Here is a 26247-nt window from a genome sequence, read left to right on the forward strand (position 1 = left end):
TTACACATCCATATAAGAGCAGTTGTGTGGTTTCATGTCAGTTGGTACCAGCGTCCTGGGTAAGCTCACGTGTGGTGCATGGAGGCTGTTCTGTATGATCGCTGAGAGGAAAATAAAAAGCCACTAATGCTTTGAGGCCTTTTCACCAGGAACCATTTATACAGCCATCAGCCTGCACATTACACTTTATTTATGGAGTTGCATGGATTTTAAAGGTCTGCCATATTGTCGTTAAAAGACAGCCCGATGATGAATTATGAATGCGGTGTTTGTGTAGTCATACTGTACGTGGTGGTGAGCGTGGGGCAGCGGTTATAGCTCAGTGAGGACAGCTGTGTAAGGTGGACCTGCAGGTGCTGCATGCGGCGGCGCCGTGCGGCTCCTCTCCGGGGAGTTCAGCTCCTTCATCGAGCTGCAACATTAAAACAACAGACCAACGCCAGGCCTGACACGTCCTACGTGACAAATTAGTCATGTGCGCGTGTGTGCACACCGTCGTGTCAGTGCGAATGTGTAACATTAGGCTGATGACAGAGACACGGTGCTGCCCATCCCTCTGAATAATTCAATAGAAGTGTGTTGGCTTTAATAAGTCTTGCTGAGTGACTTCCCCCGAGGCCCAAACACCCAACCCCTTCCCAGTGTAATCTGTCCTGCCCGTAATCTCATTACCAGCCTCCATCGCCCTTTGTCACAGATGTTTTTAAGACAACAACCTTATAGGTGGGCGCATATTTTCTGTGAAATGGGTAGGGGGGGGTTGTTATTTTAAATATTTGTCTACAGCTGCAGAACCAATTATTAAAAATTGCTCATTTATTAATTCTCCGCTCCAGCCGTGTTTCTAAAGGCAGTGGAAGGTTGGAAGGGTTGTGAGTGTCACGATCAGAGTCAAGGACCCTCAGTACAAGAGACAGACAAAAATGAACATTAGGTGGTGAGAGGCCATGAGAGAGCATCCTCTGAGTTTCAGTTTCTAACTTAGTTTTTCCCTTTTAAATTCAGTTTTACTGTGGAGAAGAAAAGTTAAACATGCAGTTATATAAGGAGAACTATGCCACATCCACATGAGGTCATGATGTTCATTAGATTCAGTGATTTTATCCAGTGTAGCCTTACACTTAGGGTTAGGGTTAGGTTTATTATATCAGATGATCAAATAAGCATAGGGAGAACACAATACTCTGACACAAGCAAGAGGCTCAAACATGTTTATTAGGTTTACCAGTGTGGTTGTGATCTTACTGTTGGTGTTTGAAGCTCCATGTGTGGTGCAGCAGGATGTCGGGGTGCAGAGACTTTCACATTTTTTCAACGGTTTGTTTTTTTGTTCTTCAGGTCCGGAATCTGACCCTCGCTTTTCAGGCTGCAGAGAGCATTGGTATCAAACCCTCCCTGGTGAGCTGAGCTGCCACACACACACACAGATAACATGGACCCTTTGATTACACAAACTGAAAACAGCCCGCTTCGATTTGCCAATTTTTCCTGATACGGAGCTTCAGGACAGAGGTCCCCCCGGAACATTTTGTTGGACCATTTTTCTCCCCTGACAGTCTAGAGCTTAACTCCAGTATCATTACTAAGTCAGTCATTACTGGTTGGCCAAGAACCCGTTCCCGCATTGTGAAATGTTTAGACCAGAGAGAATTAGTGAGAAAATCCTCCCTCCTGTTTTACAATGCACCAAACTAAATCTGGTGAAGAACTGCAAAAGATTATGGGAACAAATCCAGACTAAACCATCATAAGTACCATGATGTTTGCTGTTGTATTGTGCGGTATATCTTAATATCATATCTGCACGTTAATATAAAGATGGACGCAGGAAGCCAAATACTCTGAAGTGACCTGCAAGGTCCTCATCTAAATAGACAAGTGTACTGTTAAAAAAAAAAAAAAAGAAGATATTTATGGTTATTTAAGGATTTATTTTCCTTTTAATTAATTAAAAAAAAATTATATATTTCTGTCTGTAAAACTATATACTACCTGACCAAAAGAAAAAGTTGCCACCTGGATCTAACTAAGCAAATAGGTACGAGCCTCCTATTGGATAATTACTGAATGGGTGATTATCTTTCAGCTGGCAACAGGTTATTTAATCCCAAATAATGCAATGAGTAGTTTCTCATTTCTTAAACAACCATGTCTAAAGACACAGCCTGTGGTCGTGGAAAAGATGTTAGCCTGTTTGAGAAGGGTCAAATCATTGGCATGAGAAAAAACATTTAAGGAGACTGAAGCAGAAAGTACTAAAATTGGGTTAAGAACTGTCCAACGCATTATGAAAAACTAAAAACTGTAAGGCTAGTGAGAACCATCGTCTTCAAGGAAGGAATGTGGTCAGAAAAACATCCAGATTGATGATGATCGGTGATAACGTTTGGTGAAAAACAACGCTAGGACTCAGGGCACTGTTTAATAGTAAATGTTAGACCATGTCCGCACGTACAATGTGAAGGGAACTCATGAGACCGGGACTGAACAGATGTGTAGCCTGAAGAAAACCACCAGTCAGTGAGGCCAACCAGAAAAATGCTTCAGTTTACTGGAGAATTAAAGACTGGACTCTGGAGGAATGGAAGAAGGTCATGTGGTCTGATGAGTCCAGATTTACCCTGTTCCAGAGTGATGGGGCATCAGGGTAAGAAGAGAGGCAGATGAAGTGATGCATCCATCATGTCTAGTTATCTGAGCTGGGGTTGCTGCAGTTGCTCAGGTCAGCTGACTACCTGAATATACTGAATAACCAGGTTATTCCATCAGTGGAGTTTTTCTTCCCTGATGACACGGGCGTATTCCATAAGTAAATTTAAAGCAATCAAAGGTAAAACTCAGAAAACTCCTTCACAGCTACTGTTTATGTAAATATTGAGTAAGTGTCATAAAGTCAGGAGTTGGTCAGCCTGGGCCTGACCCGCCAACATAACGTCCATCACATTTTGACTAAGACGTTGTGACTAAATCCTGCAGGGAAGTGTGTGACATCCCTTTTCCTACTCACAGAGAAAAAACACCAACTGACTTAAAGTAATCGCCTTTGGTGATAAATCATGCCTTCGGTCCACCGATGGCAAAAGCTGTTGATCACAAAAACATCCAAACACCCACGCGGCTCTCTCTGCCTTGCCTCGGCGTTCTTTCTTCATTATGTAAACACCTCTATCACTGGCAGGAAGAGTGTGGACGCTAAACAGTTTAATCTTGACCAGGACCAGCTTCTCAAAATGACTGGATTAAATGGAACAATGTGTGGCCATCTTACAGTTTTCCAGACCTGCTTGTGTGATGATGCACAGAAACGGAGCATCTGAGATGTGTGAGGGTCGGACCGACGTGAGCTGAGTGTGTGGATCACGTCTCTCCTCGTTACTCTCCTTACAACTCAGATGACAGCTCCGTGATAAAACAGTCGACCGTGGCCGAACTCTGGGAGGCCAACAACAACATCTGCTCCGACGGGACTTTGAAAATACACAAATCAGCCTAACAGCTCATTTGCTTCAAATCTGGAAGCTGGACCTCAGCAATGAATTTAATTAGGTTGAAACCCAAGTATGGGACCCAAAGTTAAATTCTCCATTACGTGCTTGTGGTTAGAAGATTGGACGTGGTAAACTTGTTCCCATGTCAGTGTCTTAAAAACAAATAAAATACAGTAATAAACTGCCGCCGGGCTCTCCGGCCTCCGCTAACACACTTCATTGATTTTGGCCTTGTTTTAACTCTGGTAATAAAATTGTAGGCCACAACATTTTTGGTCATCCTCCCATTAGGAGGCATCATGGAGATGACTGGACTGAAGAAGCTTCTGTGTAAATAAAAAGCAACGGAAGTGTGTTGAAGGCCCCGTTCACTGACTCACCAGTGGCAGCTGACTTCACGCTGAGTGCGGTCTAGTAATGAGAAGAGGCTCACATGTTGTTCACAGCACATTTGTTGAAACACTGGAAAATGTAATGTGATGTTTAATAGAACAGCGTTTTAGATTGTTGCGGTACCAACACGTGTTTCCATTATTTTGACAAACGTTTTGTAATCAGTGGGCTAAGCTCCACAAACTACATCCTCCACAATGATGGTCCAGCTGAATCACCACCTCCCTGATGCTGTTCTAACACAAACTAAAGCAAATCCCTGGCTTTAAAAAATGATATCCACTGTCCTCCCTCCAGCTGAAGATTTGAGCTGATTTCCTTTTCATTAACAGTAGAGAGGACGCAACGAGAACCAAGTCCGCACAAGCCACGGTGACGTCAAACGTCTCCCAAGGCCAACTCGACAAACAACCGTTTCAGCCGTTTATTCAAGATTTATTATTTATTTAATTGTTCGAATAAATAAGTCAGGATTTGAAAAATGAAAAAAACAAAGTCTAAATCCCATCCCACGTCCTACTGGTGACTCACCCTCAGGAATATTAAAACAAAAAAAAATCACACTGAATTTAAATGTAAAAGATGCATGTAGTGCATAAAAAAATGAGCTGCTCACATTATTTTCTATTTGTCGAATTGAACACAAGTCGGAGGATGCTGCTAATGACATAAAACCAAGTTATGAATAAATAAAACCGACTTGTTGATGCTGCATTTGAGCGCTACACCATTGTCTGGCAGACCTGGTGGGGGCGCTGTTTGTACTATTTCAAACCCTGATATACCTGACTTCTTCTCAACTGTCTCTGCTCCACACAGGACATTGAGGAGCTGATGAAGACCGACAGACCAGACTGGCAGAGCGTGATGCAGTACGTCTCCCAGATCTACAAATACTTTGAAACCTGACCGGGAAGTCAGAGGAGCTGGGGGCTGATGGAGATCTGAGGCAATGCAGGACTTATTTTGCCCTAGTGCCACGTTCTTCTTTCAGACCGACACACACAGCGACGTTAACTCATCTCCTCCCAGACACTAGAGACGTGACCAAGGAAATTTAAAAGCTCACCACCGTCAGAATAACCACAGTCAGGAAACACATCACACTTTTTACAAGCTGAGAGTTTGATTCACAGACAAAGAGACAATGATGTAAAACACTATTCAGGCCTCGTAGCAGTTGACAGCCTAGATTAGAGAACATGTCTTTCCATTTGGATAAAAATATGTGACAACTGTTTATAGAGAACACCAACTGTTTATAGAAAATGACTTCCTCGCCGTTGTTTTGTGAATCAGATGCTCTGTGGAATGATCTGGCCTTTTGAAACGTGTGCCAAGCGTTTTTTGCCAAAACACGACCTACACGTGACTATCTATGCATGGTTTAAGTGTGACCTCTCGCCTCCTCTCAGTCGACAACATGCAGCCACGAGAGCGCCAGACAGAAGATCTTCTGAAATGCTGCGGCTCACTTCTCTTTCTTAGTACTTACTGTAAACAAGCCGGAGTCCGCGTCAAGTTGACTTGTCCTTTACAGGGCAGAGAGTGTTTTCCTCCGACAGCTTTGAGTTGAACTGAAGCTTTTATATTTTCCATCAATTAGGCCAACCTTAGACTCCATCTGAGACGAGACACTAAACTGACTCAAGAGTTGCTGAATAGTTTTCTAGAAATATTTTTATGAGTAGACTGATCTCTGTGTTTGCGTTGTTTACAGCGGTAAGGACTGAATCAAACCATCGTGCTGTGCCCTCTTGTGCCGTTTTCTTCTCGTTCTCCATCACAGATTCTCTTCGACCACGTGGTACTGCAGCTGCTTTGCAAAATTTATGTAAGTGTGTTTCGCATGCTGTGTTGAATCGGGAAGGAGAGAGCAACTTTTACACGTAGGATCTGAGGGCACAGCTCCGTCTCTGTTGGTATGATTTAGACAGACATCTGTTTGCAAGGTTAAGAGTGATATTTATTTATTTGCGGCGTGGACAGAAATGGATGCAGTTTTCTACTTACAGATGTTAGATTTGAACGCCTGTCGGATGTTTATTGCTTAATAAAGAATTATTTTCAATCACTAAACCACAATAATTTATTTATTTATTTATTTATTCTGTAGTGTTTCGACACAAACATGCTTAGCTGTGGTATATTTTTAGTGGAGCTGGTTAATGGACGCACCAGCGGGTCCCCGTTTTACAAGTATTCCTGCGGGGCACCAGTGTATGTTAAACTGCTTTTCCACTGTGCCCATTAGTGCTTCGTGCCAGGGCATAAAACATGTGGGTATGTGGGAACGGAGTTGGGAAGAAGTTGTCTGCTTTTCACAACACGCTTTTTCCACTTCACAGTCATCAGGTTCAAACGAATTAACTCACCTGGAACAACCTGAGATGGATTTAAGGAGAATTACAAACTTAAACACTTTTTTTTAATGGTGAAACACCCCATATTAAGTCTAAATAATTGCGGTTTTCTGTCCAGAGTGTACCCTTTGCCCCGATGACAGCTGGCACAGGCTGACCTCCACGACCCTCTCGAGGACAAGCGGTAATAGAAGACAGACGGAGAATTCCAGTTTTCAGGAATATTATTTGAGGGGTTTCCTGCTATTTTTTACTCTGACTCAGTTTGCTCCAGCTGCGGGCGGAAGATAAACGGTATCCCGTAAAGACGTGACGAAAATCGGCTCTGGGTTGTTTTTACCTCCCCCGAGTCCCCAATTTTCGCCCTGATTGAAGCCAGATGCAGCCTCGTCTCGTCTCGGCGTGGCGCGTACGCGTTGCCCTGCCCAAAAGATGTAGCTTGAGCGGAAAGCACGTGGAGCGGCCGTAGGAGGGCGATCTCACTGGCGCGTAATTACGCACGGCAGAGCGGTGACGCTCACTTGGGATTCCACACTAACGCTGTTTGAAACCATGCAAGTTTGTGTGTGTGTAAATGTCTTTGTTTGGGGCGTGGCTTCTCCGTGAAGCTGAGTTTCCCCTCCGCCCCCCTATTTTTTTCACGCGTTTCTCCCTCCACTTCAAACCGCTGTCGGGGAGAAGTTGTGTGACACCGCCTGCGATACAGGTCCACAGATGCCGCTCGGGCGCCCGAATTTCGAGCAGTCGCTACTGATGTGACACCCAGAGACCATGTACGGGTTCATTAAGGTGAGCAAAACATGTTTGTTCAGTTACGTTTGTACCGCAAACGGGAGGATTTCACGCGTTCATGTACAACTACTAAAGCTTTTCCAACTTTGAAATGCGGAGTTTTTTTTTTAAGAAAAATAAATAAATAAAAGTGATGCCGTTTCTTTTCAACAGATGGCTGAGTCTGCAGCTCACACTTGTGGAATATTCTTGGATTACAGCAGAAAGACTTGTTTAATCCTCTGGGACTAGAAACATCGTTGCGGGTGACCGTCTTCTCCCTGAACAGCCTGCAGCTCCTGGTCCTCTCACCACACTTTGCTGAGATGAATTCGTTCTACATCGTGATTGAAGTAATAATTGCTGTTCTCTCCATATCCGGCAACGTCCTGGTGTGCTGGGCCGTCGCGATCAACACCACCCTGAAGAACGCCACCAACTATTTTCTGGTGTCCCTGGCTGTGGCTGATATCCTGGTGGGTTGTCTCGCCATACCCTTCGCCATAACCATCAGCATCGGCATACATCTGGACTTTTACGGATGCCTCTTCCTCGCCTGTTTTGTCCTGGTACTCACTCAGAGCTCCATCTTTAGTCTACTTGCTATTGCCATTGACAGATATCTGGCCGTCAAAATTCCCCTGAGGTAAGTGTTAATTTAGTTTCTGGTGTGGCATTACTATTTAATGCCAAAGTTGTTGTTTTTTCCACCCTCGTGGAATCCCCATCTGTTTAAATCAGTGGTGTGGGTGTGAAGATAAGGGTGAGGAGTGAAACCTCAGACGAGAAAGTTGTTCCTTTATCTGACTTATCTTAGTTCTGATTAATTCAATCACGTGTCCTCAAACGCTCACCTGTCAACAGGGCTGTAAGGGAAACTTTTGGTAATGCAAAATGTTGCCATTTGTGTGTCTTTATAAAAGTGATTGCATTCATTCAAGTCAAAACGTGTTATTCGTCTATTTTAGAACCAAGAATGATCAATGACATTAATCTCTGTGATCTAATGAGTCACTTCCCTGCAGAGCTCATAGTGCAAGGTAAAGTTGGCTTGCTCGATATCTAAACTTGGAATGATAATCAGATGAGACTTACAGTATTTAACTTAAGCTTAGCAGAAGCTTTCCAGAGGCTCTTTTATAAGCTTGGTGCTGTAAGCTAAAGGAGGCCTTAGGTAACGACACATTTATACATTTGGCGATAGCCTCCGCAGAGCGTGTCGCTCCCACTAAACCTCCAGCCTGTCAACACAGTCCAGCCGTAGGAAGCAGGAGCAGGCAGAGGCAGCGGGGACAGAGCGGTGCTGCCTGATATTTCCGTGAATTGAAGCATACATGTTTTATTATCAGATGGGATTCGTCTGTGTGCAGGTGTTGTTGTTTTTGGAATTTGTCCATGTTAGAGTGTTGGCTCTCGTGTTTCTTGAAGGCACCGCTGCCCGTGGATGTTCGGTGGACTCTGGCTTTGGTTTCAGTGCTGTTGGTGCTGTGGGGCTGTTTGGCTGAGCTGTGCTGTCATTTCCATTACACTCAAACCCTGGCAAGAAAGGACGGTTTGACACTAGTCTGGGATGAAAGTTGTCTGCCACCAAGCAAGTGGCTTCTAACATTTTTATTTATGCTCCTATTTTTTTGAACCTTGAACCAAACCTTAATGCACTGAAAGTACTTTTTCTTTAACACCTTTAAGATCGTGACACGCTCTTGACGTCACCTGTAAAACGTTCTCAACATGTCATTTTAAACATGCACCGGAAGCTCAGTTCCCGCTCTTACAACACGTACATGTGATGACAAAATCAGTGTGCGTCTGGATCTTAAATCACACGTCCACAGTCTTGTGTCTGTGTTTCTGGCCGGTCTTCAGGCCTTTGGGGCCATGATTCTGTCTCAGATAAAAGTGTTTTCGCAGATGGATTTGGTGGAAGTAAAAGGCTAGCACCAGATGTTTCAAGCCCCAGGAGATAACAAAGCTGCACGCCCACACAACGCTCTTCTCAAGCCCCCGGATTCCCTGTTCGCATTTCTCAGAAAAAGACCCGCCGGTTATTTTGTTCTTCTGTCCTGTTGGGGCTGTCAAAGGACCCAAAGCATTGTCCCCACCCACACCAGCAGCACTGTCTCACTGTGGTCAAAGCGAGCCTCCAGATTTAAACCGTTTTCAGCTGCACAGTCCTTGTTTCAGCACAAGTAGGGGTGTAGTGCTGTTGGCATGGTGTCATTTTCCACGTAAATCCTGCTGTAGTTGTTTGACAGATAATAAAAAATGACAAAGAAATGAGGTAGAATCAGAGCTGAAGAACCCGGAGGACTGGATTTGAGACAGACGGTCCATATTTATGGATTCCTCACATGGAAAACAACTGTAACACCTGGAATATGCAGACATCCAGTGAGGAATGCATCATTCTACCGGTGAGGCATGCGTTATTCACAACAGCGAATGCAGTGAGTCAGTGGATCCTGAAATGACTGTAGATCAGCTGTAGAGAACAACGAGGTTCAGTCAGGTGCGAAAATCATCAACGCTGGTTCGTCTGTCCGTGAGTTCTCCAACATATGGTTTGGAGAAGAGGACTCGCCTCCACAGACTCTGGATACTTCAGCAAAGAAGAAGGTCAAATTAACGGTTCATTCCTTAAGGTCATTTCAGCTGAGAGTCAGAGAAGTCGTGAGAAGACGCCGGCTCGGTGCGAACGTGACAAACTCCCAGCGCCTCCAAAGCTCCACCATTAACAGTAAACATCTCACACCGCCAATACGCCATTTCTGGAAAGACGTAACCACCACATTATGTCAATTTACCGGCTGCAGCATCCCACTTTCCCCCTCTGCATGCATGCTCGGAAATCTGGACACACTCAATACAGACTCAAAACAAATGTTGAAATGAATAAATGAATATTAGATTTTGAGAGGTTTCAGTTTTATAGTGGTTAATTACAGCGCTGATGCTGGTCTTTACAGATTCCTGTGGGTGAGTTTCACATTTAAAAGTTAGATGTTGAGTGGAGTACCGGTTTGGTGATGATCAGTGATATCAGTCCATCTTAACAGCTGTACTTTTTCACTTCTCTCTAAATGATGCTCGTGTTATCAGATGCCACTAAGCATGACAGCTTTACAAATGCAAATGTGTGATATTCGCATGTCTGCTTTTCAGAAATACACTTTAAATACAATTTATAATGCAAATGTCGTACAACTCTGTTTGCACACGCAGAGATGAGCTGAGGGAAGTATAAATGTCTCCGGTGCTGTCAGCGTGAACGGCCGCCCGTTAGGCGGTGATTGAAGTTGGGTTATAGAAGTGGAGGCTGTGAGGGTTTAGAGCGTGTGTGTGGCCTGGTATAGGTCAGAGGCCCCAGGGCGGAAGCCCAGCGACAGAGAGGAGAGGAGGGATGTATGAGGAGTAAAGCAGAGGCAGAGAGCAGAACAAAGATAGATGCCAGCATGCTGTCGTCATGGCAGACCTAATCCATTCAGTCGGCCGCTCGCTCCCTGAACCCGCCGAGAGAAAGACAGAGTGGGAAGCCATGTGCAGGAGATGGACCTTCTGGGAGTACGGAGTACGGAAGCCCTAAGCGGCCATGCATTCGTACATATCATTTCCTCCATTTTCCCGTGATAACAAGTTAATTTCCTATTATTATTTGTCTCATCATTTTCTCCAGAAACTCTGGTTATATAGCAAACATTAAAGCACAAAACAAGCAGCTCACCTCACAGTAGGTAGGTAGGCATATACATTGGGCTATTGGCGTTATTAGTACATAACTGTAAAGGGCGTCCATCAGTCAGCGTGGCAGTTCATGTATGAGGTAACTCTCTCGAATTAAATAACATCAGATCTCTAGAAAACACAACTTTATTCTCTCGAGGTAACGAGATAAATAACTCGAGATCTTGAGAGAACGGAGGAAATGAACTCGTTACCACAGGAAAATAACGTGTGTGAACGCATGAGCACTTCCGTAGAGGAGGGCGGGTCATCGTGAGCTTTCCTCTCGTCCGTCTCAGGACAGTGCTGTATTATTCATGGCCCCCGAGGCGGTGGGCTCGCCTCCCTGCAGGGGGCTGCAGCACGGGGGCCGGTGGAACACCACCGATGAATAAATGACTCTGGGGACTAACGGAGTTATTATTAACAACACAGAGCTGTCTCTCTCTAAACACCCACTCAGACGCAGACTTGGCTAATGATTAAGAAGCCGTGTCGTCACGGTAACATGGCTTTCATTTTACTTGCAAATTGTGTCTGCCTGAAATTGGATCTTGATGACACCGACTCCCTACCTTTGCTATCTGTGCTGCAGCTTGAAGCCACTTCCTCATCGCTCTCATCTTTACAGGACTCATCTTGATAACAAGTATTTTCCATGAGTCTCACGTTGAAGGAGAATGATGGATGTAGTGAGATAGCCGAGGAGTTTTGGACCGGCGCACACTTCATGAAGACAAACACCAGTCAGATGTGCGTGCGGGGGTGTAAAGCAGATTAAAGCAGGTCACGTCATGTTAGATAGAACAGGCCTTGAATTATGGGTTCCTTAATGTTTTCTTTCTGTTAAGTTTCTTTCCTCGTCACTTCTGCCTTTCGGTTCTGTCTGGCATCCTGGAAACATTTGGCTGTATGAATAAACTGAGCTGAACTAAAGAAAGAGGCCATGTGAACATCGACGCGGCGCTTGCTGAAATCTCTCCTTCTGCCAAATTTCGGGTTTTCTTAATGGAGAAGTTGGAAGCTTCTTGATTTGGCAACTCTCGCATTTGCTTCACATGAGTCACGCATTTTCTTCCCCAGTAAGCAATGTGATGCGGACGGTGCATACATGCACGTCGTGTCACTGCGAGAGCTCGAGGTCTGTCCCTGCATCAGCGTGACCTATGCTACAGTTTCCTCCATTTTCTCGCTCACTCGCTATTTGTGATCTGTCAACGCAGATCTGTCTCTCTCTCTCTCTCTGTATGTCTGCTGGTTACTATTTGTTGCAGGATGTGAGAGCTCATCAGTGAAGTGAAACGCTGTGAAGGTAGCAGACAGTGTGTGGTAGAGGTGGTCAGACTGATGCTGGTGAGCTGGAGTGGATGCTGGTGTTGGTGATTGTGTCCAGTGGTCTGAAGGGGGAAAAAAGTCAGAAAATAAAAGGAGGATAAGAGTTAAGAAAATGTATAAATGGATTAGAAACAACATAAACATTTTCCTACCCATTTGCACATTTAAAAACCACTGTTCATCCGTGCTGCCTGTAAAGAGATCCCTTCCCAGCGCGCTGTGAGCTTATGTAACTGATGACTGATATTATGAAAGGTCTCTTTACATCCACATGAAAGGGGGATCTTGCTCTGTTTACCTTTGAAATTGTTTTTATTAGAACACAAAAGATGTATATATTGTTACAAATACTTCTTAATCATTCATTATTTGAGCATTAGTGCATGACAGAGCCACACTACAGTCGTGCTGCAGTGTGACGGTGCAGGCTACAGTGGTGGAGGTCAGATGGATTACTTGTGACACCTCCAGCTCAGAATGGCTTTCAGAGTGTGTGCGTGTGTGTGCGTGTGTGTGTGTGTGTGCGTGTGTGTGTGCGCGGCTGTCAGCAGCACGTCTATGAGGCATTATTCCCGTGCGGTCGCTCGGCTGAATCAGTTTGGGGAAACGGCGAATTTTGCTTCTAGCGTGTTCACATGGCGGAGACGGTCAGGACAAGAGCGGAGTGATTCAGCCCCGCTTGACCAGATGCAGCCTCCCTGCACCTGCTCCCAACCATTTCATATCAGATTTCAGACAGAGAATGGCTTCATATATAAAAACGCACACACACAAAAAAACAAAAAACAAACAAAAAAAAAAACATGCTGACTCAGTGCATCACTGTCACTGTCCTCTCATGTACAGTGGAAAAACCTGACAGGAAACGTCTCTGAGAGTTTCAGACGTCGAGACAGAAAGCGCAGACTGAAAAGGGCCTCCACTCACCTCATCACTTCTTTCAGATCTTCCTGTATTTCTGCGAGATTTCCTCTTACTGTATGCGATCGCAGCACCCAGAACTTTGAGCTCTGTTTGTGTGAGTTTAGCAGGAAGTGATGTCCCATCAGATGAAGCCACAGAAACACTTTCGTTTTCACGCTGAGAGCGTGCTCTGAATGTGAGCACGACAAAAAAAGATGAGGAGAAATCTGCACCTTTTCTCATCATCTTTTCTGAATTGCAGCCATAGTGACCTGCATACTAAGTGAGGCGGAGCTGTACTTTCCACTGGTGACAAGGCAGCAACATGGTCAGAATAGCTGTGCAATAGTTTAGTAGAATCATGTTTATTTGGAAGCTATGGTTGCTATGCTACACAGAACCCACTCTGGTTACGAGTACGTGCTTATCATTATTAGCAGATCGCCAGATGAAGGAACCTCTGACCACATTTCCCACATTAATGTGATATTTATACTTTGTTATAATGCTAGTTATAGACATAAAATACCACATTGCCCACAACTTTGTGCTTTCTTCAAACATTAGTGCGTAAAGACATTTGGCTCAAAATATTTAGTTTTGTCTTTCGAAATTAGCTCCATTCCAGGCAGGTACATTTAAACTGTGGATTGTTTGAATTGACGTTGAACACTGTACCAGGAAAGTACATTACACATCTGGACTTTGAGTATTTTCTAGTTTGGTGTCACTACTTTTATGTCATCCACCCTTGACTGAGACAAAACAACAGCTGTCAAATTCAATTTGAAACCTTTTAACAAAAACAAGCGTGTTGACAGGAAGCAGAGGCTGATCTCGGTGCATGTTTGTCTTGCTCTGCGTGAGCTTTTTCTGTGCACGGTCGTACGTTGGGGGATGTGATGTGTTAGTCAGGTCACACTAACAGACGGGGGGGAGGGAGAGCAAAGTGTGACATTAGTCCAAAACTTGTGCCGCATATTAAGACGATAATCTGTGCTGTGTTTTCCCCAGGTACAAGGAGTTGATGACGGGAAAGACTGCCCGAGAGATCATCGCTATTTTATGGATCCTCTCCTTTGTCATCGGCCTCATCCCCTTCTTCGGATGGAACTTGAAGAGTTCGAGCTGTGCGAACGCCACCTCCGGAGCAGACAACACCACGAACACTCCCCTCAAGGAGGGGCCGAGGGGCAAGGGAGGCTTACTGCAGAGCTGCAAGCTGAAGTGCTTCTTTGAAAGCGTGGTGGACATGCATTACATGGTCTACTTCAATTTCTTCGTGTGCGTGCTGCTGCCGCTGCTCATCATGCTGGGCATCTACCTGAAGATCTTCACCGTGGCCAGGAAGCAGCTGAGACAGATCGAGCTCAAGTGCGTAGGCAACGGGGAGAGCCAACACCACGGGCTGCTGCAGAAGGAGATCCGGGCCGCCAAGTCGCTGTCCATCATCGTGGGACTGTTTGCCCTCTGCTGGTTGCCCGTGCACATCCTCAACTGCCTCACGCTGTTTTACAAGGATCTGAGGAAGCCCGAAGTCATCATGTACGTGGCCATCATTCTCTCCCACGCCAACTCCGCGGTCAACCCCATCATCTACGCCTATCGCATCCAGGACTTCAGGAACACCTTCCGAAAGATCTTGGCCCAGAACTTCCTGTGCCGCAAGGAGGAGCTGTACCTCAGCTCCAACGGCAGCAGGCGCAACAGAGACCAGATCCACATGACCATCGACCCTCTGCTATAGAGGGCCGTGCAGAGAAGGAGTGTTATTTGTGTCAACCCTGTCGTTTCAGTCTTGAATTTTCTTTTCACTGCGATTTCTAATGTTTACAGAACAAGGGTATGATATGATATATGTGAAGATGAACCCATGACGGACGCGTCTCGACTGTGGACAATTATTTATGAACTGTGCCGAGTATCAGGGGACAAGCAGTGAAATGTTCAATAGTCTTACGTAACTTTTGTATTGTGAAGGATTCTCGATTTTCGATGGAAAAAAAAAAAAAAAAAAAAAAAAAAACACGTTGAAGCTAACTGGATTTGTGGGACTGTGAACAGGATCCAAACTTAAGAAGCTATTTATCATTCTAAACTCACACTGTTACAGCTGCAAACACTCCTCTTTTGTGCCCTGCTATTTTGTATCGTCGACATTGGGTGCCAATGTTTGATCATTTTATTTATTACGAGACCTTGTCTTCGAGAATGTAGAGATCAAAAAACGTTGTTTGACTAGACCTGTACCTAGAGAAGTACAGTAGCAGCACTCTTCATCCTGGGTTATTGACTTGTGAACCTTTAAAATGAATTCATGCTAATTCACGTCACAGGCTCAATATACAGAAAGTAGATTTCCTTTAGCTTTAACTGTAAGAGGTGGCCTTAGAGGTGGAACTGTGGTGTTCTTCATATCAATATCCAAAATTAGAAGATGTTTCTAATGCTCTCTGCTGCTCCACACTCCATTAAGTGCCAGTGTTTGCGATTTGTGTGCAGGCAGAAAGCCTCAAAAGTGGGCAGAGGGATCAGAAATAGATTTCCCTACATACTAGAAGTCACAAGCGAATAAATTGAAGGAGCGAGGGAAACAGGCAAAAATAAACTCAAGAAAACTAATGATTTTCCTACCCTATGAATCATAGCCACAGGGAACACAAAATTATCTTGAGACCCCTGGGGCTGCAGTCTGGAGGAAGCCTCTACGATTCAGACCCAGAGAGAAGAATTAGTTCGGCAAAGCCCACCTGTGCTGGTGCTCTGTATCATTTCCATGTGACTTCTATGTTAAGGAAAAAGCTCAGGAAGTGGCAAATGATTTTACCCTTTACAGAAACGTGGCTGTGCAGAGGATTGTCAGCTGCTTTATAACGAGCCACGTCGTGTAAGTTGTCAGTTTCAGTCATATTCCAATTCAGTGCATTACTCCTCATCCATCAAGCTTTGTGTACACATTCAATGTAGTAGCTCACAGTGTCTACGAATGTCACTTGCCTTAGGAGTCCAGCTGACAACCCCCCCTCCGCCCTGAAGCCCTGTTAGCTCAGCCAGTTCTCCACGAGTCACTGGCTGAGCTGAGAGGGGCTGTTTCATTTGGGTAAACATTACATTTACACCGTTATTTAGTCCGGTTTATAGACATAACTTCCATTTTCCGTGCAGGAGCTAGACACCGAAAGCAGAGAAGCGAAGTTGCACTAAGGATATTTTGTCTGAAGACTCTTGACGGTGCTCATAGTGAAACATGAATCACATTTTAAAGCACCAGACCCGGGGGCGTGTCGGTTAAAGTTATATTTGTTCTTGTTGAGCTTTCAATTCACAAAAGAGATCCATGTGATTTAGTCTGAAATAAAAAGTGAAAGTGTTCCCGGTCACCTCAGAGTCATCACTACACAAAGGAAAGCATTGCACTGAAGTTTTAGATGATTCCCTGTTTGTTGTTGTGTCCAATTGTTGGTGTTGAATTATGTTGTGTTGAAGTGTTCTTCAGTTTTGCCTTCACTCCCCCCCCTCTCCCCCTCTCATGTGTTCGTCTCCAGTGATCCACCTCTGACTAACTTCAAGGGCTAAAATACAGGAGTGTGCCAACGTTGTAGTACATTCCAATGGAGACATCTATACTGTATCTGCACTGTAACGTTGTATTACTGTCTTTGTGGACTGACGTGTAACAATAAGTACTGTAGGTGTCCGGCTTTCTATAAGCTAGCGATTGATGTCAAACTGTTGCCTTCTTTTTCAACTTCAAAGGTGAGACGGACAATAAAGAGCTGATGGAGTTCAACATTCCTGCCTTTCATTCCGATGGAGCTATCTGTCAGTGTGCTATGGTGTCGCTACTAATCAGGAAAAACATCCACTGTGCTCGAGCTCATGTTCTACTTTTCCAGAGGCCATTCTGTTGTCCATTCAAGAAAACTACAAGCTGCAACTGATACTGCTATTTAACATGATGCAATCTGTATGTATGGTGAATTATTTTGTTAATAAAGGCAATGTTTATATTGTTAAAAGGTCGGTCTTTATTCCTCGTGTCTCCATCTTAAAACAGTTTCTATTTACAAATGACACACGGGAGAAATTCTCGCTTTCGGTCTGACGATGATAAAAATAAACTGAAAAGTAAACTGTTCGTAGTCGGTGAACAGATCCAATGTCCATGGAAACAGGTGAAGAAACTGTCCATTTCAAATATCAGCTCTCGTATGTCCCAGTGTGTGTCCCAGTGTGTGTCCCCGTGGGAGCAGGTGATCTGGTCCAGCTTCTGTCAAAGTGCCGCTGTCCCGCTGAGCAGCGTGGACATCTGCTGATCAGACACGCTGTCCTGCTGAGTCACAGCCATGGCCTGACACAGGTAGATGGCCAGGATGTGTTTGCACTGAGAGACAAGATTGTAGACACTGATTCATTACACGGACTCCGGCATCAGCGTGATTAATGACACGGATATGAAGCCGTAATGACACTCCAGTAATTGGAAGTCAAAGATCTCATGTAAACAGTCTAGAAAGGGCCCAGTTGGCTCCGACTAAGTAATCTTCATTCAGGGGATTAGTCACAAAGCAAATCCTACAACAATTTCCAATATTTATATCAAACTATAAACATTCACATGAATGAAAAGCACATAGCGTGTATTATTTTCCGAATGGATGTGTGACGAATAAGAAGAATGCTCGGTGTCTGATGTTGGTTCAATAACAAAGAGCTCCGCGGTTCTGCATTAGTGAGTCAGTGAACACACTCTGCGTCTATATTAACATGTCAGTCACTTGTTGTCACCCTCAGCCTACTGCATGCGTCGGCTTCCCTCCACGCTGACATGCACGTGAGTCTGTGTTTTACGTAAACTCAACAGGACAAAGGGACGGGTCTAGGGTTTCCTAGCTCCTCCTGTCGACTGCCAGATGCTGCTGCTGCTGCTGGTGGCAGAGCTCCTTGATCTGACCTCTGATATACATGTCAGAGCAGTATGGACCTGGTCTGCTTTGATGTAGGAGCGCTGCATGATCTGTGTGTTTAATGGTCTTATCTTCAAGGTGGAAGAGCCACGTTAAAGACTGCACATACGCAACAACAACAAGTCAAATCCATCAGCTATTAAAGTTAATGGGGGTTAGAGGAGATCATGAATATTTATATTTATCTACGTTGTGTGTTTTCATGGGGAATGATAACAGCAATGCGATGGTGGGGAGTCTCCATGGTCTGCTGCTGCTCTGTTTCTCACACTGATTTAGCAGCATCCTCCAGGGAAACAAGTTTTCCTGACGGTCCGAGGAGGACAGAGGAGGTCGTTCGCTCGCAAACATTTGGAGCCGGTCGAGCAGTCGGAGCGGCCGGGGGGGCGGGGGGGGGGGCGCCCATCAGCGACCAGACAAAAACACGACCCGACCACAATACATCTGCTCCACACATTTCAACGTGTGCTTTGTATATATTGACTGGGCAAAGGTTTTCTCTAGGATACACACTTGACTGACAGGACACAATGACTGCGCAGCAGATTTCAGGTCTGTGTTTAGATCCGTGCGTTCGTGAAGACTCCAACAGGAGGTTGCATGTAGATTTCTTTTGTATTTCATCAAGGGTGTACTGTAATTTCCACCGAAAGGGTGTGTCGCTCCAACTTTTCTAAGTTAATGCACAGTTTATTAAGTTGTTTGGAATTTCCCATGCCCTGCGTTTTACAAATAGGCTCCTCTAACTCCTCTGTTTGTTTTCCAGGTAAAAACACTGCAGTCAATATTCTTCACACTATATATTTATCTATAATTTAATATCAAAAAGAGGTAAATGTCATTTTGATAATTTCACACAGCTTTTGTAGTTTTTGTTAAATAAGAAAAATATGATCCAATGAATTTCAGAATAAATATAATATGACATAAGTCTTCCAACTATTATTTGTAGATAAGATTTTTATGCCAGTTTTCTTCACCCAACGTATGTAACAGGAGACTCACCAGCAGGCCTTCATTTCTGCGCAGCACCGTGTAGGTGAAAGCCGGACAAGGGCAGTAGTGACAGGACGAGAAGCAAGTGTACAAACGCCCCGAGCCTCCCACTACCTGCAACAGATAGATCCATGCAAAGTTCATTCAAATATGTGGCAAAGCTTGGGACCTTTTTTTTTTTTTTTTTTTTTTTTTTAAAAAAAGATTACAGCCAGAGGGGAGTAAAAGCTGTTTTATTAGGATTGAGGGGATTCGCCAATATGATAACGCATCTGTTGTTACTGGCAGCTGTGTGTTCGGTGCAGTCGGGGAGCAGCGCAGAGAGTGAAAGAGTCGATAGGCTTTCATCCCAAATACTCCTCAACGAGTTGCGACACGACGGGCTGAGCTCTGGGAAGAAGAGGGAAATTTTCAGGACGTTTCCCTCTTTTTGTAACCGACATCCATCTCTTTGTGCAAAGACAGATGGATTGCCGTGAGGTAATCCATAAGGTAAACAAATCTTTTATGGGATTTTCTGCAAGGGTTTCCAGCTTGCAGATTCAGATGTGTATCCTTCACATTCTGACTTCACGGTCCAAATTGACATGAAAACACGGACGTGTGGTGTTTTTGGAGGACTCTCCTTCTAAATGTTTCATGGAAGCGACAGGAAGGTGGTTGGGTTGAAGGTGAGGGTGCTACCACCAGTCATTCACATCAGTTATTCGGGGTAGACGAGGTGGAAATGATGCATTTTTAAACAACCTGTATGTAGCATCTAATGGCCTCGGTTGATAGAGCCCTCCTGCCCGTGATGCCACTCACACTCAGTCCTAGACTGAGAAAGTGATTTAAGTGTCGTCCTCATGCACATGACACATGAGGACATTAAGCTGGTGGATTAGCTTGACAGTTCACAATAACTAATGCATCCCACGACGACAGAGCAGGGTCCATTATTCTCCAGAGCTCCAATAAATTACCTTTCCCCGTGACCTACAAAAGTGAAAACACGTCGTTTGTTCGCTGTGACACTTCATTATAAATAAGGCACAAAAGAGACAATTACATGGACTTAAAGCACCGCGGTACAGACGAATAAAGCACCATGCACATCATGACGAGGACAGGAACCGCAGCGACCGAGCCAAGGGCCGCTCCAGTTTCTGGAGCCAAGTTCATTGAAAAGCAGCTCACACATGGACTCCTTCTGTTTTCTGCTGGCATCACATGTAATGTGGCTCTTGCTGCTGCTGCTGCTGCAAATACCATCAAACGGCACAACAAACCGTGGGCTTCCACTGCTTGGCAGGGATCCAGGTTTCTTCAGCAAACACTATACATCAAGATCTGTCATTTATTCACTTCAGATGGACCAGAGAGAGTTAAGCACTCGGCAAATGAGTGGCTTTGTCTCCGTTTAAAATCCTGGCTCTCACGGGAATACTTCTCAGGAAGGCATCACCAGCCAGAAAATCGGCCGTTTGGGACGGCCCAGTGTCTGCTGATTCCACAGCAAATAGGGCATCGGGAGCTTTAAAGGTTCAGGAAGTTGGTGAAACACACAGCCCACGTGTGCTCGATATTTGCATGATCAGTCAGCGCCGATTAGGTGCATTCAGTTTTAATCGGGTTTACGATGCAACTGTGTTTCGTGTGTGCTGACTTTAAATGCATCTTAGTGCTGTTAACATTTTATAAGAGTTTAATGCTCAACTCAAATTCATTTGAGCCCATCTTCAAAAGCAGCCATGCACATTAGCAAAGCATCATCTCACCTGCTGCTTTTATCAATGAATGAGGACATTCAGAGTAGCAATGTCAAATACAATCTAAGGGGAGTAAAAGGAGACTGTCCAATGACCAATATCGAGCAAATTTCATATTTTGTTGTGTAAAAGAGTAAAAAGTTGTCATGCATAGTATCCATATTAAATAATAAAATAATGACACATTAAAAATAATCTGCCCCAAGTTTGATAATGAACCATTAATTTCAAGCAGGAAGAGATGAAAACACCAAACTAAACATTTGAAGACAACACTTTGTGAAGTCAACATGACTTTTCTTTTTTTATTTCACTTACAATTAATTCCCAGCAAACGCAATTGACGGAAAAATAATCATCCTTATGAGTCCCACTCCGTTATACAGTTGAGGTCTCATTAATAATTAGAATATACTAGTCACGACTTCTGTCTCAAAGGCGTCCGTGCACCTTTCCTTTTGAAAAAAGGTCACTAAACATTAGGAATGAGACAGGATGAAAAATCCCAGCAGTAAAAGGCCAAGTTCTCATGAGTTATATATTATTACGAAACAGGAGACTACACGACATGACAACGTGAGAAACTCAATTGTGTGCAGTGTAAGCAAAATATTGACAGGAAATGACAAAAAAAAGGCGGAATTTGTTAAATTACCAACTTCTCTTTTAGCGTCAGTGTGGAGCCAGCACGCACGTCACTGAATACTCAATATTATCAAAGATAAGAGTATTTCTTATTTTCTGGTGAGAACTGCTCTCTCATCCTCTTACTTCCTACAAGAAATTTCTATGAACTCCCGAAAAGTGGATGACTAATTGCCGGGAAGCGTTATTTTTAAAATGAGCCGCAGCGTCTAAAAATGTCATTGGCTGTGGTCTGTTCCAGATGTTTAATGATGTTCCTCTAACGTCAAGTGCTGTCGCACATGTTTCCCAAAGATGATCCATCCTGAGCATAAACAGATAACCTTAGGTCCAGTCTGGAAGACCCTGGTCGAGATAAGGTGCGTCAAGAAATAAAATGTCATCTTAACGTCATGCTTCATGCTCCACATACTGGTTTCAGTTATTATTGAGGCAAAAGCTTGGTTTGTATTAAACAGCTGCTGAAGCACTAAACGATGGACTGAAATCAAAAGAATGAGAAAGCAGTGTAAGCTCCATATTTGTAGTATTTCTAGTACTTGGTATATGGAAACATCGCTGAGAGGTAAAACATATTCACCTGTCAAAATCACAGCGGAACAATGAGAACTGATAATACTTATTTGTCAGTATATGTTTCTTTCTTTCTGCTCTTTATGCTGCGCTAGGATGTGGCTGCAGCTTCTTACTGTAATCACAGCGCGCAAACATGAGATCGATCTCAGGCTTCACATCCACTGTAAGTCTTGGTAAATGAGCAAATAAACTTAAGAAAAAAAACTTTGTCCGTGACTGATCTCGCGTCTCTGTGTGGAAATGAAATCAAAACAGTGACAAGTGACCTTCAAACAGTTTCAGACTTACGCAAACACTCAACAGCACTTAAGACTTGTTTCACTCGCAGACCTTTAGGTTTGTTAAGATACAAAATGACATTGATATTGACAGCCAAGCACCTACATTCATTCTCTATATTATACATTCTCTTCTTACTGTATAATTTACTATAAATGATAAATAGAAGCTAATTCTCATACATTTAAAGCTGGAAACGATACATAAGTTTATACTATAATAATTGATTCATCATTGCAGTTCAGGAGGAGATCAGATAAAATTAAAACTTGGGCTCAAGTAAGGTGCCTTTGGATTCACAGACCAGCCTATTAGAGTTCCTCAGAAAAAAACTATATTAAACTAGACTGTAATATCAAATAGAGCTATTAAACAATGTAACGTCAGGTTACTAATAAGAAGAAATGAAGCAAATATTTTTTTTCTGTAGGAGATATATATACCAGTAGAGAAGAAAAAAAAGAGGCCGGTTATTAATCATTTCCAATAAATGCAGCTGCACAAAAAAACGTCAGACGGACTTGGGAGGATTCAGAAAAAAATCACGTCTTTGTTTAGCTGCATTGTATTTTAAGGTTCCTTTCATAAAACTATTTTTGCAGGAGCCTGAAGGAGTTTACAGGAAGTTTGGGGCACAATGACCACAACCTTGGTGGAGTGCTTTGCTTCTCCCACCACATGAAACATTATGTCCTTCTTAGGTTAACGTTAACTTTAAGGACAGCATGACTCAGGCCAGCTTTCAGAGTATAAAGTCTTATTTCTTTTTTCTTTGTAAGACGTCACTACTCTACATAAGACTAAATGAGAGTCGTTATTAGTGAAGTGATTATGGAAATCTAAAGATTTAAGAACTATTATTAATACTCAACCACTTCCTGCTTCTTTTGCTTGACATGTAGCTCATGAATGTTGGAAACTCTGTCACAGTGGAGCTGCGGTGGTTAGTGGATGTGACTACGCAAGTAAGACTAGTGACTGGACAGGTGGTGTGCTGACAGACACATGACAGACCTGGAAGGCCTTGCGTCCGCTGGGAGATGACAGGCACGTGACTAAACGCTGGTCGACCAAGTCCAAAGCCTGTAACGCACACGACCCGAAGACAAACTTCAGCCTGTAAGACATGAGGAAGTAAACAAGAGTCAACGTATCCGCAACTTGTTTTGTTCTTTTGTACTCAATTTTTAATGTTTACATGGCAACAAAAGATTACTAGAAAATGGGGTTTCATTTTTTTTTCCTTTTTTAGCAAAAATTACAAATTTAGAACAGTCAGGTCCTGATATTTGAAAATTTGTTGATTTATCTCTCTCGCGAGGAAAAAAGCTGACAATGTTTTTTTTTGGATATTTATACAACAGACTAAGGAATTTATTGGAAAATGTTTCTTCGATGTTACATTAATGAACAAATCATTGGGTTATGAAGATAAAACATGGTTTACAGGACTTTACAGTTTTGCATTTGTTCTTGATGAAGCTTCTCAGACTCTCACGGAGAGTACAGAGATATTTTACTGCTAATGTGTGTAGAAGAGCTGGCCTGTCTCCCCATTTTTAATGAAAAAATAGAAAGATGCTGCTGCTCTTAGGTTTTAGGGACATAACACCAAAAGACGCAAGATATAACAGTTTTTGACCTTAAAACAGTCTTTATTCAAACTCAGAAACGTTACTCAAATACACCATAATCTAAGGAGGTATGTTTGTTCACTATTCACATGTGTAAAAAATGCAACAGGCAAAAAAAACATGTAAAATAATGCACACGCGTCACCCACCCATCACCCTTTCAACATGTTGAGGGGTTATAATTATATATATTTATATATAAAAACAGTTATCTGACGTGAATAAGCACAGAGTGGTGAGCCCCTAAACCAGCGGATTCCTGACAAACAGGATCTAGCTGTGTTGATCCAAGCAGGGAACACGCCTTCGCTCTCAGTAATTCAAACCATTTTCACTAGAACAGAGATGCATCATGTGTCACAGTGCTATAACAACTCCCACTCAGACAAAACATAAGGAAATGTAGCTGGCAAACTAATGAATACTTACGCAATTAGAAGGTCATCGGGAACTGCAAAAAGGTGAAAGCATAATCTTAAGATGTGAAAACTTAATGCAGCAAATTTGACAGCACTCAAACAGATGAACAAATAATCAGCAGCAGTAGAGAAATAGGCGGAGGGCACGGCAGCCGCATCGTTCGGTATCTGTTTAGATAACAAACACTACTTTTGTGTTGAAGTTGAAGACAGAACATCGAACATATATACATATGTATATATATATGTACACAAACATAACATTTACAGAGCCACATGGAAGCTCTGCCCAGATAATGAGTGTCTGAGCAAAACAAGTCATAGTTATTTTTAAACTGTAGTACTGCTACTTTTCGGTTATATATAGGTGTTAGAAAAAGAGTGGAAAGTAGAAAAAAAAAGCCGAGGGTTATATGCTTCATGTCTAATTACTGTTTCAAATATAATACAGGTTAAAAAACAAACAAAAAAAAACAGTTTAAACAGTTTAAACATTGGGCAAAGTCCTGCCTCAGACTAGCTCTGTGTCCGTATTTTAAACTGCACAGACATGTCTTCAGTAAGAAGAATGAATCCACTCTGCCTGAGGCCAACACTAGTCGGTCACGCTGTCAGTACAAATCACATTGTGAGATATTGGGGATGAAAACCCCGGATATCAAGCAGTACTCAAAAGTAGTGTGTGAGAAGGTTGTATCCTTAATTATGTACAACACACAAATAACTGCTGTGGGTCTGTGGGTGGCGTAGCATTCCCAGATTCAATGTCCTGGTGAACTATGGTCAAAGGTTGTGTAAAATTATTGCTGAATAACCGACATGGGAAACCAGTCACAAAGTTGACGATCTGCAAATTGTGTCAGACTCTTCAGGTTGGAAAAGTGTAAATACTGTCAGTCTTTTTATGACAATTCCAGTTAGTCAGTGAGCACAGTACGCCTCGTCCACAACCCAAGTGTCACTAAGTAAATGTGTGATGGCATCATACAGGCACATATCACTGCTCATATCATTGGTACCACCTTAGCACACCAAAGTATATTTAAAGTCTAAATGTGTCCTGTGAAAGGGCCTATCTTTTCAGCTGTGTAAACATGTAGTGCTCTGGAATAACCCTAACCAATACTGTGTTGCAGCAGCGCCTCCTACAGACCACATGTGTTACTACAGTGTTGTTATCAACATGAGCGACATTGTGTCCACGGACAAATTACACTAACTTAAATGCTGCATTAACGTTGCCGTGGAGCCTAGTGAAGTAGGCAGCTTTTTTATTGATTGAAATGCAAAGTTGTCCAGTTCTTCCAGAAAATAGGTAAGTTAACGTCTGCTCACAAAGCTAAGCGAGCTTGTGACTTTCTACCATAAGCTACTGGTAGCTTCTGCTACTAGCTACTTTTACAATAACACTAACCACGGACTCAGTGTCGTTTAGAGACATTTGACTTCACTTGTCACTCTGTTCTTACTTTGGGACGTTTCCTGGTATGTTTTCTGGATATCTCGGAAAAGTTGTTGAGCCACCGCGGGTAAAAATGAAGGCATTTTGAAGCCGTTGTGTTTCAGGATGTGTCCGAGTCCTCCAGCCAATCAGGGCCCATCAAAACATCACGACTTCCGGTGTCGTTTTCCTTCTCCGTAAAAGTCTAACATAGCTCCTATATGCCGAAAGCCCTGGCTGTTTTTTCTAAATGTACGGTATATCGTCTTTCATACTGTATATTCACGGACTGTACTCACTCATGTAATTAATTTATGATTATACTGGAATCTTATTTATAGCGTTAAGAAATCAGCGTTTTATTGAAAAAGCTGAATGACACCAGTTCACACTAGATGAGCAAAACTTTTAGCAATAACTAAAAAAAATATATACAAACATAAGTATAAACAAAAGCCATTGTACAAGTCATACTTTTAGCATTCTTTGGGAAAATATTCATTCAATGTTTTCATTTTTTATCTCATTAATTCCAAAATATTTTTTTTTACTTTAGAGTCATGGTA

General features: G+C 43.1%; 3 protein-coding genes across 6 annotated transcripts in view; 2 read left to right on the top strand and 1 right to left on the bottom strand.

Moving 5' to 3' along the window:
- The window catches only part of specc1 (sperm antigen with calponin homology and coiled-coil domains 1), a 57722-nt gene extending 51762 nt beyond the window's left edge, over positions 1–5960 (top strand). For all 4 annotated transcript variants that reach the window (XM_047606591.1, XM_047606592.1, XM_047606590.1 and 1 more), the window contains 2 exons: positions 1339–1398; positions 4701–5960. In XM_047606591.1, the coding sequence (XP_047462547.1) occupies positions 1339–1398; positions 4701–4790 (150 nt within the window). In that variant the 3' untranslated portion in view covers positions 4791–5960. The remainder of the gene's footprint in view (positions 1–1338; positions 1399–4700) is intronic.
- Positions 5961–6277: 317 nt separating this feature from the next.
- On the top strand, positions 6278–15045 carry adora2b (adenosine A2b receptor). The gene is made up of 3 exons (XM_047606594.1): positions 6278–7033; positions 7190–7661; positions 13988–15045. The coding sequence occupies exons 2-3, from the start codon at positions 7342–7344 to the stop codon at positions 14718–14720; spliced, it is 1053 nt and encodes a 350-aa protein (XP_047462550.1). The 5' UTR covers positions 6278–7033; positions 7190–7341; the 3' UTR covers positions 14721–15045.
- Positions 15046–16981: 1936 nt separating this feature from the next.
- zswim7 (zinc finger, SWIM-type containing 7) lies at positions 16982–26206 on the bottom strand. The gene is made up of 5 exons (XM_047606599.1): positions 25710–26206; positions 24251–24272; positions 23202–23304; positions 18946–19050; positions 16982–17357 (listed from the first exon to the last, which is right to left on the bottom strand). Exons 1-5 carry the CDS (start codon positions 25783–25785, stop codon positions 17247–17249), a joined length of 417 nt encoding a protein of 138 aa, XP_047462555.1. The 5' UTR covers positions 25786–26206; the 3' UTR covers positions 16982–17246.
- Positions 26207–26247: the final 41 nt, after the last annotated feature.

This window comes from Mugil cephalus, chromosome 15 (assembly GCF_022458985.1).
Source record: "Mugil cephalus isolate CIBA_MC_2020 chromosome 15, CIBA_Mcephalus_1.1, whole genome shotgun sequence".
Classification (NCBI taxonomy): Eukaryota; Metazoa; Chordata; class Actinopteri; order Mugiliformes; family Mugilidae; genus Mugil; species Mugil cephalus.